We start from the raw sequence: 16,037 nt of genomic DNA, 5'->3' as shown, positions 1-16,037 counted from the left end.
TAGTTCATAGCCTTCACTGACCTCAATAACCTGCAAAAACAGACTACAAAAGAATTTAAAAATGGAGCAAAGGGCTCCCATAACAGCTGTACAGAACTAGAAGTTTGTTAACGAACTAATGATACTTTGAACTGTTGTGCACTTCTTCAGACGTTTTTCTTGACAGCAGCAAGTATTAACTTATCTGGTGCATGTTTCTTTGTGGGAAATGAGAGACCTGATATGCTGTAAGACTTGACTCTTAATCAAAACAGGAATGAAATGAAGAAACTATTCACTATACAAAAGGAGTCTTCAAAAAACTTGTAAGAATGCATTTTTAAAAAATGTATTTTACTGTAAAACTAGAAGGCTCAAAAAGAAGTCATCAGTGATGTTATAATTTGGACCCAGAAAAACATGGAAAATACATAGACGATGCACTCACCATCATTCTGGGAAATATTATGCCCTCTAACAAACAGAGTAACTTAAGTACTGTTGTAAGAACTTCGTGAAATACCAAGACAATCTCTAAAGCAGGCAAAAGAAATATATGACAAAACAGAATCAAATCAAGAGAAAGCAATTTTCCTCTTGAAAAAAAAAAAAGCATGCACAATTACAGAATTATCACACTAATGATTTCTGAGATGAACAAAAACCTACTAGTGGTAGAAAGTGATGAAAGTTGTTAGGGGAGGACAAAGGAAAACATTTCTGTTAGTCATTGTTACAAAGTTGGATACAACTGAATGTGACAGTGCTGAGAAATGGATGTGCATAAGCAGATATTTCTGTTGTGCCAGTAGTCAGACATATTCTGTAGTTCTGCTGTTACAAAGGTGAAGTGCACCAGAGATTTTAAGACTTTCTTTTCATTGGTAGAATCATGGAGAAATTGAAGAGAATGAGTAAGTTAGATACTCTAGTTCCTAGATTTGATCCATAGGATGCGAATAATGTAAGTAATAATCAGTTCAACCTCAAGATGCAACTTGGACAGAATTTCTGAAATACCTAGAAGAGAGACACCTTTCAGCTTGCACTTCCTTTATATTAGAATTATTTCCATTTGGGTCAGAGCAGAGAGGGTGGTAGTTGCTCCTAGACTACTATCGCTCCTCCTGTGTGCTGCTTTCCTTTACCGCAGTGGAACCGCTGGCTCTGAAACTAGGGAATGGGGCTTGGCCAGGGAAAGAGCTAAGAAAGAAAAGACCATGTAACAGCTATGTCATAAATCAATTCCAACTGAGTTTCAGTTATTCATTCAGTTATTCATTGGGGTGTTCAAGCACTAAAACTTGCATGCTCATGAAGGGGGTTACAATGCACATCTCTCGTTTTTGATGTTTAGTGGACTCGCAGCAAGATCTTCCTTATCACAGACACCAGGTGACCTTCCAAAATGTATGATCCTGCCGTCTGAGAAAATAAATCTCAGTGTTGTTGAAGTAGATGCAAACACATGCTAAACTTACAGACTATACCTCTCTTCCAGACTTATTTCCAAATATTTTGAAGGAGAGAAACAGTTTGCATGTTAGAGAGTAGAAGACAGAGTAGCATCATGAGTACCAAACATCTTTGGCAAAGTACTAGCTCTGCTAGTAAAGACAAATTAAAATCTTTGAGTTTTTCTTCAATTGTAGCTGAAAAGATGTTTCAGATGCTTACAGTAATAGCCGAGACCAGAATTGTTAGAGCAAATGTTTCTAAACTCCCCACGTTCTAATTTTCTTTCTTAGCTCTTGACAAGGTCAGGTCCACTGAACTTTACAGTGCATATGATTTATAAAGAACTTTTTTCCTTAACTTCTAGAATCAGTTATGCCTCAGTATTGAAAATAATCTCAAACAAAAAGGATTAGTTTCCTTTACATTATTAGTCTATTCAGGCCTTAATTTCTCAGTAATAATAAATATTGTAATAAATTACAATATTGTAAATATTGTTTAAAGCAAGCTGGAGGATCTCTCTTATAATATATATATAGATATAGTACCTATGATAAATAGGTACTTTCACCATCTTTTCGACATATTTCTCTACTAGATAGTTGTGAATGGACCCTGATGAGAAAAAACACTCACTCCAAAATTTTGTATTCTACAGATCTTTCAGTATATTTAGATAGAAAATTAGACACATATACACACACAAAAATCACAAATGGTAACAAGCTTTCAAGGGACAAAAAAAACATAAAAACCAAACCTAAAGCCAACTTTCTAAGTGAAAGCAGACAATGCAGGACAAGGTGATTTTCTGCAAAATAATCACTATTAGAAAAAAAATACTTCTATCAGTCATTTGATAGGTGTCACTATGGTTTTTTTTGTTGCTCCAAGGATAGATTTCTGTTATCTGGAAAAAAAAAAGTAATCTCATTAAGTGTCACAAAACAGTTTGAGAGGTTTAAACCCTGGTAAATTCATGAACAGACTAAAATGAGTTGCTAGAATATGTTTTCTACACCCCCTATTTTTTGTGCCTATGCTATACCATTGATTATATTATTTACTGAACAAAATCATCATGGCCTCATTGGAACAAATTCAGTCCATGATGAAAGTTTAGAATATAGCTTGTAGTTGTTTTCCAAAGGGGAGAAATGACAACACAGGTATTCAGGTTATCTTGGCCATAGTGTTAGCAAAATATGTGGAGGTCCTCTTTAACCATGTTCTGAAAATCTAAGATAAGTGGAATTTTAGCTTTTTTTTTTTTTTGGTTGGTTAGTTATGTGTTGTTTGTTTTTAACTCATAAAATGAGCTGTAGTATGGCTTTACAGTGACTTAGATATGGTAATACATAGTTTAACATGCCAAACTTGAAGCATTTCAGGCTTTAAAAAAAATTAATCTGCTCAATTTCCTATTGTTTTTCATTGTATAGCCTTAAAATCCCAATGACAACTGAGTTAAATCCTCATTTTGAAAATTCACAGAGATTTCATTAGAGTCACTTGCAAGGCTGACAAGAGGAGGGATTTTGAAAGGAAGACAAGTTATGTTGGTAGCCTTAGTCTGCAGTTTTAGAAACCGTGGGTAAAAGTTGCACAAAGAGGGAAAAACTCTTCTTTGAGCTCGTTTGTGCAGATGACACACAAATCTGACACACTCAAAGTTCTATTTATAAATCCTCCATCTAAGCTGAGGACTTGAGGACTTGAATATAGCAGCAGAGCAATCACTTTGCTGGGCTTTCCTTGCCAATAATTTTGACAAAAATATGCCTGCACAGAAGGTAAACCCTCTGCTTCCAATCTTTATAGAGAATAGTCGCATCTTCAAACTAATCCCACACTCTGATATGATATAATCTCTCAGAATGAAAAACAATCTTATGAGCACTATTACTTTGTATAGGTTCATTCACGGCAATACTGAAACTGTTCCTGAAGGTATACATACATATACACATACATTTTCCCATTTTCTTTCAACTTTGAAAGTACCTAGCATCAATAGGCCCTATGAGCGTATGAAGCCCTGAACAATCGAGTTTCATAGCTGATCTTACTGCAAACAGAAGGTTGGTCCAGAAAACTCCAGAGAAGCCTTCCAACCTGAATTATTGTATGACTCTGTAATACTAAAATATATAAATTATTCTGAACTTAAAAGATTCAAAAAATATAATCAAATATGAACATATCCATGGCCCAAGACAAAATTGTTCTCTCAAATATACAGCTCAGTACAATTATAAAGGAAAGTCTACTAACATAAGCCCATACTTATCAAACACACAGAGTTAATAGCATTCCTGTTAAAAAGTAATCTAAGTTATATTTTTACCTACAAGAAAGCAAGAGGATTTGAAGAGACATTAGTCTGTTGTTATGTCATATTCCAGACAGAGTTCAGGTGAATTTACTAGGAAAAAGTCACATAGTTTCAATGTCAGCAGTGCTAGAACATCTATTAAAGGTGGCTGCTGTGGCAAACATCACTGTTATCCCCACCAGCCTCTTATTCGAATATGGAGAAATTAATCCAGAAGGTATCGCACTATTTACCTGTGTAGTTACAGACAAGAACAACTTCTTCCATCCGACACCAACAAGTACAAGAACAGGATACAGCCTTCTTAGACTAGCACGTTGCTTATAGGGATCGTGGTATACTTGTAAGACTGATAGAACTAGAAGCAGCAATGAATGAATACCTGTGCTCAACTGTCACCAAAGCAGTAAGGTGAAAAACTAGCTTTTTAGAAGAAGAAACAATGACGGCAACCTATCTGAACAGCTCAGTACCAAAGCTTTTTAGTAAGAAAACCACATACTTTTCACTGAATATTCACTGAAGAATTCTAATCTGTTGTCATAAGAAATGTCTACTGTGGCCATATAAACAAAAACAAACATATCCAAAAAGAATTTTGAACTAAATAGGAAGTGAAACTTGGTGGAAAGTTTCCATTTCATACAAACTTTCAGACTTGCTCCCATACAGAAGAAAATCATCATCATATCTGGAGGAAAGAAAATTTGAAAACACACATGAAATGGAAATGCGTTGTTCTCAAATTGTCAAAGGTATTAACTACTCAATAAAATGTATATAATACATTAAAAAAAAAAAGAAATAAAACAAGAAGACCTCTAGTATGTCAACATCATTAAAACAATGTGAGAAAGAGAAAAATAATTAAGATACTTCCCACCTGAAAAACTCATCAAAATTAACATATTGATTCTGTTTTGATTAAATCTCATTCTCCAGCAGGATTTTTTTTCAGCCAAAACTACTGAGCAGGGCTGAGAAAACTCTTACAAAGGCAGGACAAACATTCCAAAATTCCTGCCAGGACGAAAGATTTAACAGAAGACTGTTTGAATCCTGATTACCTTTCATATCCTTAATTTTACCTCTTTTGAAGATAAAATCAGAGTTTTGTGACTCTTCCTATTTAGTTTGGTAGGAACGGAGGAGAAGGAAGAAAAAGAGGTATCAGTTTTGTCAACCTGTGAGCCATAACCATTAGTGAAGAAGTTAGTAACAACAGAGTGAGGGAAAACGGGGGAATGAGGAGGATTTTGTAGAAAAGTGGCTACTATCAATGTGATCTCTGCTTGGGATGAATTGGATCTACCGCTGTAGGCCCATAACCTTATAATTAGGTACAGTCTCCTTGGTTCACCGAGCTTTGTTAATTTCAGATTGCTACTTGAGGTAACAGTTTCCTCACAATATGAATCAAGTGTCTCAGAAACTGCATGAAATACTATGAGTTTGTCCTCAGCAGTTTCACTTTCTGAAATTTCACAGAGGAAACAGCTGAAAAACACTTTTTCCTTTCTTCTTAGGTTTTTACTTGCAAGAAGCATAGATTTATCCCTCTCAGACTTCTATATGTCTCCTTCCATTTCATACATATAGCACAGGCAACCTGAGTTACCTTGTCGGAGAGCTGTCATTTAACAGACACCAACATCTGCTCATTACCTCTCCTATCAGTTTATCACCAACTTTCATCAGGTCCCAATGAGCCAGATTTAACTTTGAAATTAGTCCTGTTTGAAGTAGGAGGGTTGGTCTAGAGACCTCCAATCCCTTTTCATCTAAATGATTCTACAGTTCAATGAAGAAAAGTTCTCCACAGAGTCTTAGGACCAATAATATTCTATTATTCTCTTCAGAGGATGTCTGAAGAAGATTGTAAACAAAATAAATATATCAATATATATATTGATATAGAAAAATATAAATACATAAAAATCAGAATTTGTGGGATTAATAATTATGTGTATTTCCTGTAAGTCAGTGCTTAAACAGGTTCCCAAATAACATTTTCTTGTACATGAAAATGCAATTAAATGATCTCTATTATAAATGTAGTTTTCTAACACCTTGTAACAGAGCAGCAAATACTACACAGACTGATTGAAATAAAAGGTTTTCTAAAGATTTGTAAATATTTGTAACAAAAAGTTATTCTTAAAAATGAATCTTAAGATAGATACAAAAATGACCACAGTCACAAATGCAAAAAAAACCCCTGCACTTACAGTTCTATTGCCTTGTTCCACATGATGACATATCCAGAAAGAATGAAGGACTCAATATTAACAATGTGTGTATTTCCCCTCTCTGTTCCAACGTAAAGCCATTTACTCTGGAAAGGTAGATGGCAGTAAGTAATCCTGTAAAGGAAAAACAAAAAAAACCTGACTGAACAACATATCGAATATATATGTTTTAACATTTTTACAGATGAAATAACTGTTCTTTCCATTTTAAAACTTCAGAAAAGCCTCACAGCAGGCACAGCATTCTGAAGAATGTGCAGTTGTTGGAGGTCATCTGCAGAAAAAACATAGAACAGAACCTGTCTGTCTATATGAAGGGCAGGGAAAAAGAGACATATCACTTAAGCTCTGACCTACATCACATTACCTCCATGAATACATAAATTGCACTATGATAGCATCCAAGACTCTTGAGCTAGGCTTTCCTATTTTCTTTTTTACTATAAGCAATTTTTCCAGTTCAAACAGAAGTTAATGGACATCAGCAGGATTAGTGTTTTGTACAACATGAGTGTAACACCATCATAAACACAAGAAAACATTCACTTTCTTGGCTGTTTGGAAAAGTGGGGCACTAGATTAATAGCATTACCAAGTATAGATAAGGATTATATCATAGACATGTTGAAGCCTACATTTATATCATTATTACAGAGTGATGAACCTGTGTTTGGAAATATTATCTTGGAAAATGTTATGACAGTTTCTCAATATAACATGTATACAAATTCTCACAGGTATGACAAATGAACAGATTCACGTTCCTTCGATATTATAGTTATTATACACACATTGTATACATGAAACAAAACTATCTACATGAGATATAAAACTACCTGATGCTTAAAGCTAATCAAATATGTGCTACTTACATAGGCTGAAACATCATCTGTTCTTAAGGTATAGCCTAAGGAAATTTGAGAAAATGCAGGTACTTTGCCTGCTATGCCATACATTACTGTACTTAGCATTCAATTCCACAAGCAGGCTATTTCTAGCTTTTATATACAAGCTTGATGTAAGGACTATGCAATAAATTTTATCTTTAACACCTCTTCCCCCCACAAACATGTAAACAGCATTTACGAACACAAATATTTCAATTTTAATTCTTATGGTACAGCAACGTCTCAATTCATTACAGAAGAGTGAGAGGGTTGCTGGCTGTCATTCAGTAATCTGACCTTCTCCAACATGTAATGTCCCCCAAAGAGAGCATTTAATCATAGAATCAGAGAATGGCTTGGGCTGGAAGGGACCTTAAAGACAATTTAGTTCCAACCCTTCTGCCACGGACAGGGATGCCACCCACTAGACCAGGTGGCCCAGGGCCTTGTCCAACCTGGTCTTGAACACCTCCAGGGATGGGGAATCCACGACCTCTCTGAGCAACCTGTTCCAGTGTCTCACCACCCATTTACCAACCTTTGAATTAAAGAAATTGTTAAATATTAATCTAAATTTCACATGATTTCCTGTAATTGTTCCTGTAAAGTATTCTCAACAAACAAAAATATTCCAACCAGACTCTGCACAGTACCTGAAAAGTTCTAATCTAATTCTAGATTCTGTCTAATCATGTGTCAGAATATCTTAAATTGAATGCATTTCAAGTAAGCAAAGAATACTTTTGCTTTATGCATCACACTGAATTGAACAAACTAGAGATATGCAGCCTTCACATCCTAATTTATGGAGAAAATTGTCATTAAATCATGAATCCAGCACAAGCCTTACCTTTCAAAGAAATCTTATTTTCTTGATTCAAGTGAGACTTAAGCACGATATAGATTTTGTTCTATCCACCTGTACAGGACTCATTTTCTCATTAGCTACCTAATTTTGGCAATAATTCCACCACCTTTTGTGGGAAGCAAACCAAGTGTTTCCAAGAGAATTGATTTGAGAATGGAAATCACTGTTTAGTGTGCATAAATGAAAATGCCGTCAAGCAGCAACTTAGTACTTACATTACAGGTGCAGTTAGATCAACAAATGTCTGACAGAAAAAAATTGCAGGAGGTTTATGCCACCTGCATATTCCTTGCTGAAATTTAATCTGTTAGCTTTATTATTCTCTTTGTAACAGATGTGAAGAACACTTTGCCCTTTTCACTCTGTAGTTTTACAAATGTGAAGCTGGTTTTCATGACTTCCCTGATCCTTCTCTTTAAACAACTTCATTACTTCTGCTTTCTCTTTAGAGGCACCATATGCTGGACTTTTGGTAAGATTCACATTTAGTCCAAATGTTTATTTCTTGTGATTCTATACTAGCTCTACTTCTCTTTCTTGCACTCCAAAACATAAGCATGCTTTGTTAGGTTCCACCCCATGTGAAAACCTCTCTAGTCCATGGTTGATAAATCCTCTTAATCAATTCATATTAATGATGTTCATTTACTACAAGCACTTACTTGTAGTAAACTGTTAAATTACAGGAAGATAAAGAATAATAATAATAAAAAAAGATCTGTGACTTTGAAAGTGTTGAAAATGCAGCTGTCTAGGGGCTAACAAATGATTAGTGAGTCACACAGCGAACCCTGGTTGACTTGAATACTGCTACTCCAAATTTTTGCAGTTGGGTCATCAGTCCAATCAGATTCAAGCCTATCTAGGAACATACGGAATTTCAGTACTTTGATAAATCTATTCACAAGAAAGTATGGTGTACTGCAGAACACTCGATCTCTGAAGCACAAGACTGAATCCAATAACCTGATTATGAAAAGTCTCAAAATCACCTCAGACAATGTAAGACTACTTTGGTCTGCTTGTTCTCATTTTTGAAATTTGCTTCTCGGTTATAATCCCCAGCATGTACTGCCACAACAATTATCAGATCAAATGCATGTCTAATTTCTCAGCTATTACATTTCCTCCATTTGCCCACTTTGGGTTTAAGATTTCAAGGACATAGGGTTTCAAGAGCAAGGTCTTACTATAAAAGCAGGATCAGACTAAAGCCCTAATCACTGGCCATCAATTATAATATTTACTTTCCTGCTTGCCTATCTGAAATCCCAGACAGCAGTGGCTACTAAGGCTGGATATGTCAAATGAAGAACCAGAAGAGAAACAGTTGTTGCTAAAAAATGAAGACAATGACCACAAATTTTAATGCGGTCGTAAGCCCAGCTATTTCCTCTTAAATAATTTCATTTTGTTTTGATAGATTTATGGGACAGGCAGATAAGAAAATATTCTGCATATTCTTTCTTCCACAATGAACACTACCCTATGAGTCTTCCCTGTTTACTCAGACTGTTATTACACATTACCAAATACTACCTTTCACAATATGTGAGCTTGTAAGAAAATGCTATTCCCTTAAAGAGAATGTAGTTATATCAGAAAGAAAAATACAGAGCTATAAAAACTAAAAGCCATTACTCAGAACAGAAACATACATTGAATGTAACAAACATTTTAAAAATTAAATGCATATTAGAACATGGCGATTATGGGATTATTAGACATTGTAATATGATACTTTGTCAGGCTTCACCAAACAAAGCCATATGATTTTCATATCAGATAACTATACACTACTCTGGAGTAGTTTCCTTTTACATTATGTAAATTAAATGCAAAGTGTTTTATGCATTATTGACTTTTTACTTTTACAGAAAACATTTACAGAACATGTTAACTCAACTTCTTTGAAGCAAGACTCAGATTTTTAATGAACGTCTTACATTTCAGTAAGTACTGAAATTATATACTGTCTTCAAAAGAACACAGTGATGTCTCATACTGTAGTTTTCATTGTGGATGGAAGGTGTCCCTATATTATTTAGGGATACTAGTAAGTCTATATATCCCACAAGCAAATTAAAATGTCCTTTGATGCCCCTAAAAAAAAACGAAAAAAACAAACAAAACCAAACAAAACTCCACAGCCAAACCACCAAACCTAGTCAACTCACCAGAAAGAAGGAAAGTCTATTTTTCTTAAGAAGGCAGAGTTTGCAGTGATTTATGCAAGTATGAAGTGCTCCTGCCAAAATTTAATCAGATTGTCCATCTGATCAAGATAATATGGAACACAATTAAACGTAGACCTGAGAATCTGTTCAACATTGACCACTTACAGAAAGTGAGCCAGAACTGTGGATATTACACATTCTTAGCAACAAGTCAGCAGCAAACAACAATCTGAATCTCATTGATCATGATAAGTAGTATAAAAAAAACACGTACCGATACCTAGAAAGGTGTTCCCATACTGCTAAAATGGTCTGGAACACTGCATCAGTTTTTCAGTGTATTCAAAACTTAAAGTAGGATATAAAATGTAATAATAATAATAAAAAAAATCAACAGTTGACAAATGAATCACTTGAGTCAGAATACATTAAGCAAAAAAATCTTTAAATGTAAGTCCTGAGAATATTTCTAAAATTACATAAGCAATATTTGAGAAATAATGGTGTGGCATTAAGAGGCATTGTCAAAAATTTAAACCCAGTTTTAAAAGGAATGTACTCTGCCTAGCAAATCCTGAAAAGATGTATTTTTCAGAAAATCACAGCACTCTACAGTCTAACAACTCTGAGGAAAAAAACTTCATTGCATATCGTTAGAATAATAAAATGCTAAAATAATTTAGACATCTACATTCTCTGAAATACTAGCAAAAACATTTAGATGGCTTCAAATCATCTTTATTACAATAATGATATTGTTCTAAGAAAAATAAAAGATAATTTCCAGAACATTTCCTTCTGTTTCTGTTGTGTTATTTTTGTTTTTCTGTTTTTAATATGAAAAACTTTCCTGGAATACATTTCCTGAACAAGGGGTTCGGAAGGAGGGAGAAGAAATTGTATTTTTGTCAAAATGATGAACAGTTTTTCCAATTGAATTATTTAATTGCTCATTCCTTGACATGAAAACTGCAACTAAATTTATACTATACTTTTTCCACTTATACAGATAATCTTAAATATGGAAAAGAAAAAAGTATGTGCATCCCTTATGCCTAACACTGACTGGCAGAAGAAGGGTTCACTTTCTGTATGTTCCTACTGAACCCAAAAATCAGCATGAATTCCCTCTCAGAAATCTAACAAAATAAACTCCACTGTCTGGGCTCTCTGAATAGATGGAAATCTCATGAATTTACAGATGGGGCTCATACAGGGCTTAGGGAGAGGGAGAAGAGGAAAACAAAACCTGAAGGAGCATTAACCTGAGAACACGTGCAGCTGACAGTATGCTAGCCCACTAGCTGCAAGGCAAGCCAGCTGCAGTCCTGGTGAGCCTTCCCTCAGTGACTTCTAAGCTAATCTCTTACACTCAGTTTACAGTTTGCTGTCCTAGCATGGATGAGTTCAGCTGCTGCTGAGAAAGTTGATCTCATTCCTAAAAGGGTCAAGCATACCTCAGAAGACCATTTTTTTTCTGGAGTGATTAAATCTGTCCTGGCTCAAGGAATCCTTTCCAGCGTCCTCTGATGCTTTCAGTACTCTACACTAATTTAGAGTTACTTACCTCAGGCAGTCAACACCATGCGTTGTTCTCTTGCCATTGCCACCTGATAGACTGGCCATTTCTCTATGGTAATAGCCACTTATTGGCTGTTGTTCTGTCAGGTCCTCTTTCAAAGTAACTCTTTTTAGAGAAAAATCTGTGGCCAGTGCAGCCCTCAAGGCCAAGTGCAAGGTGCTGCATCTGGACTGAGGCAATCCCAAGCACAAATATAGGCAGGGTGGAGAACAGATTGAGAGCAGGCCTGAGGAGAAGGATCTGGGGGTGTTGGTGGATGAGAAGCTCAATATAAGCCAGCAATGTGCATGTGCAGCCCAGAAAGCCAACTGTATCCTGGGCTGCATCAAAAGCAGCGTGGCCAGCATGGTGAGGGAGGTGATTGTCTCCCTCTACTCCACTCTTCTGAGACCCCACCTGGAGTGCTGCATTCAGCTCTGCGGCCACCAGCACAAGAAGGACATGGACACATTAGAACAAGTCCAGAGGAGGGCCACAAAGACGATCAGAGGAATGGAGCACATCTCCTGTGAAGACAGGCTGAGTGAGCCGGGGATGTTCAGCCTGGAGAAGAGAAGGCTTTGGGGAGACCTTATAATGGCCTTCCAGCACCTAAAGGGGGCCTACAGAAAAACTGGGGAGTGACTCTTTGTCAGGGATTGTAGTGATAGGACAAGGGGTAATGGCTTTAAGCTAAAAGAGGGAAGATTTAGATTAGATATTAGGAACAAACTCTTTCCTATGTGGATGGTGAGGAACAGGTGGCCCAGAGAAGCTGTGGATGCTCCATCCCTGGAATTGCTTAAGGCCAGGCTGAATCGGGCTTTGGACAACCTGATCTCGTGGAAGGTGTCCATGTCCAAGGCAGAGGGATTGGAACTGGATGATCTTTAACGTCCCTTTCAACCCAAACCATTCTGTGATTCTCAATGACCATTCACAACAGAAAAAAATAACAACAACAACAACCACTAGAAAAGCCCTTCCCTTCCTTTTTGACTTGTAGAGAATTTCTTCACCCCAACAAGGGACTCTACAGCTACTGAGAATGCCTTATGATTTTGATGCAATCCCCTTCTCCCTACACCAGGGAGCACAAATTATGTCCACTCACCTCTTTTTTTTCTCCTCCCTCAAACTCTTGGTTCTTTTGAACAAAAGTATACAAAATGTTGTCATGGTTTTACACTGCTTCTCAGTTGAACTCCAACACAATCACTCTCTCACTCCCTCTCCTCAAAGGAAAAGGGGGAGAAAATTCAAAGGAAAAGGCTAAAGGGTTGAGATTAGGACAGGGAGATCACTCACTAATTATTGCTATGGGCTAAAACAGACTCAGTGTCAGGAGATTTATATAATTTATTACCTATTTCTAGCAGATTAGCACAGTGAGAAACTAACAGCAAACTAAAAATACCTTCACCCCCCATCCACCCTCTTCTACCTCCTCCCCCCAAGTGGTGCAGGGAAACAGGGAATAAAGTCTGTGGTCAGTGCCTAATGCTTCGTCTCTGCCGCTCCTTCACAGTCTCCCTCTTTCCCTGCTCCACGCGGAGTCCTTCCCACGGGATGCCGTCCTTCCTGAACTGATCCTGCGGGGGCTGCCCACAGGCAGCAGCTCTTCAAGAACTGCTCCCACACGGCTCCGTACCACGGGGTCCATCCCCCAGGAGCAAACTGCTCCAGCATGGGTCCCCCACGGGTGGCAGCTCCCTCCAGATCCCCTGCTCCTGCATGCCCTCTCCACAGGCTACAGGTCCAGCCCAGGGCCCGCTTCTGCAGGGACACCCCAGTAGACCACAGCCTCCTTCACCGACCTTGGTGTCTGCAGGGCTGGTTCTCCTTTCTCCCGGATGCTGTTGTGCAGCAGTTCTTTGCTTGGTTTTGTTTTTTCTTTTTCCCTTTCTTAAATCTGCTCTCACAGAGGCCCAACCAACATTGCTCACTGTCTTGGCTCTGGCCAGAGGCAGGTCCCTTTTGGAGCTGGCTGGAACTGGCCCTTATCTAACATGGGGCAGCTTCTGGGCTCTGCTCATAGAGGTCACCCCTGCAGTACCCCTGCTACCAAGCCATTGCCACGTAAACCCAAGACAAATGTCCTCACTGACATACAAAGATGACCACGCTCATTTAGTTCCCCTCCTTCTCCAGTAGTTGAAAGCAGACTGGTGTTTTTAGGGAGCTTCTGGCTAGCCAGTATTCTCAGGAAGTATAATGTTGCTTTTCCATCAGTTCACACGGGGATGTATAGCTGAGATTATTGCTTTAAGTCATGACATGCACACAAGAACATTTAGACAGACAAGTACTGAAGCAATCTAATTTGTAATCAACCTGAAATGCCTAAATAGAAGCCCAGGCTAAAGCTATAGACACTGAAGAAAAGTTGCTGTCTCCAGCAGATCATCTGAAGGATCTAATTAAAAGCTATTTTGACCCTGGAGATATCTACTGTTCTCCCTGAACTATAAAGAAAGGTAGACCTCATCAGCTTGCTCTTTTAAGACTATAGTGTTTCCACAACTATTAAAGATTATGACAGGCCTGGGTGGGTGAAGACTATTTTATGATGAGTGTAATAATTAGAAGTTAGTTCTATTTTACCATCAAATTAATCATGAGCTGAATGTAACTTCTGAATTTGCTTACTACTTATATCTCCTTAATTAATCATCTGCAGCAATAAATTGTAGCTTATCAATGAAAGTCACAAACTTTACAATTAACACTCTGAATATCATTTAGCTAGTGTAACTATTTCCTGACTGAACTATTAATCCTTCCAAACAGTAGGGCCACTTGAAGACATTACTTATGCTTACTGCTTTTTAAAGTAATCTGTAGAGAGCAATGTTTTGAAGAATGGGACAGTAAAACGGAAAGTTTCATAAAAAAAGGGGACATGAAATATGGAATCAAAGCAGTGGTAACAGCTACTTTCTAGTGCTGTACCTCGTTGCCTTTCAAGTTCAGGATCTATGATAATTCAGTTTATCTGTTCAGTTTGCAGATCAGTTTTACGTTCATCTATTTTACATTGCTTTAGCTACAAGTATTCATCGTGGTCGTTATTTGCACAACAGTGATAAATTAATCTGTGGACTGTAATGTAAGAAATAAATTTTTGGGGCTTCTCTCTTCTACTTAACACTGTCCATAGTTTTTTGTTTGTTTTCTTTTTGATTTTTTTTTCCAAAATAATTTTTGTTTGAACTAGAAAAACTTGCTAAAAGATACCTATTTCAATGATGAAAGATTCTGTACTGAATGCTAAGGTACAACAAATCAATTTCATCTCTAAAATATTTCAATACAAATATATCCTGAGAAAAAGTATTCTATTTGTGAATGCACTTTATATAATTAGAGCATACACACACACATTGTTCCTATAAATTATACTTGGAAAAAATGTTGCGAAAACGTTGTGACGGTCTATTTATAATTTCATTTTAGGAAAGCAGGCTTAAATAGTACAGATAAATGCTATAGATATTTATTTGTTTTGATAGAGAAAAAAAGCATATGCAGCTATTGTTTTGCAAATTACTTAGACATATCAACTGGCTAGTGGTCCATTGCTACTTTCAAAGTGTTTAAGATACATGGATTTTTCCTTATATCTTTACCTGAAATTTTATATTTAAACAATCTAAGAGAATAACTAAAAGGAATACAAGAGTCAGTGGAAGAGGAGAGAGGAGAGAGGAGAGAGGAGAGAGGAGAGAGGAGAGAGGAGAGAGGAGAGAGGAGAGAGGAGAGAGGAGAGAGGAGAGAGGAGAGAGGAGAGAGGAGAGAGGAGAGAGGAGAGAGGAGAGAGGAGAGAGGAGAGAGGAGAGAGAAATTTTAAGAAATGAAGTTGAAAAAGTATTTATTTTTCAAGACATTTTGTTTTTGTCTTTATTTTGGCTTCCTTTTTCTTTGACGCTACTGGTGCATTCTGAAGCATCCTTATTATCAGAAACTGTGCCTGATTATTAACCCTTTAAAAAGTTAAAAACTAAAATATAAAGAGCAAAGCAGAACACTATCAATACCATATTTGGTTCCTCTTTTTTCTTCTTTCCCTTTAAGAAAATACAAAATGAAAGTAGGCTGTTACTTCAAAAGCAGTATATACCTATTCAAAACTTCTAGACAGATGAAATAACTATAAGCCTAAGGTTAGTCCCATTCTTGAATTGCGAGGCTACTCTTTCAAATGAGTTTTCAATCATAACTGTAATGATTATTTTACAGCATTCCATAAATATTTGTTTTAGGACACAAATGCTTATTTTAACTACAAAGAGCTTTAGTGTATCAACTATATGAGAATTTATAATGGCTTAACATTACTTACAAGCAGTTAACTCAAACTTTGAAGAATCTAGGCAAATCAGAAAATGCATGTTCAAAAATATGTTAGATGAATTATATCTTATTAGATTAGATCCGCAAACTTGGAGATCTCCCCTGAATAACAAATGCATTTATGTATGCAGATAAAACCTTACAAGGTTATCATGATCCCTTTACAGGAA

At 36.7% G+C, this 16,037-nt stretch overlaps 1 protein-coding gene across 10 annotated transcripts in view; it reads right to left on the bottom strand.

Annotated features, from left to right (window-relative positions):
- The window catches only part of STXBP5L (syntaxin binding protein 5 like), a 203,018-nt gene that overhangs the window by 99,706 nt on the left and 87,275 nt on the right, over positions 1-16,037 (bottom strand). For all 10 annotated transcript variants that reach the window (XM_040571976.1, XM_040571997.1, XM_040571986.1 and 7 more), the window contains one exon: positions 6,001-6,135. In XM_040571976.1, the coding sequence (XP_040427910.1) occupies positions 6,001-6,135 (135 nt within the window). The remainder of the gene's footprint in view (positions 1-6,000; positions 6,136-16,037) is intronic.

The sequence above is a fragment of the Cygnus olor genome, chromosome 1, assembly GCF_009769625.2.
Source record: "Cygnus olor isolate bCygOlo1 chromosome 1, bCygOlo1.pri.v2, whole genome shotgun sequence".
NCBI classification, from domain to species: domain Eukaryota; kingdom Metazoa; phylum Chordata; class Aves; order Anseriformes; family Anatidae; genus Cygnus; species Cygnus olor.
This window is presented reverse-complemented; position numbering and strand designations above follow the sequence as displayed.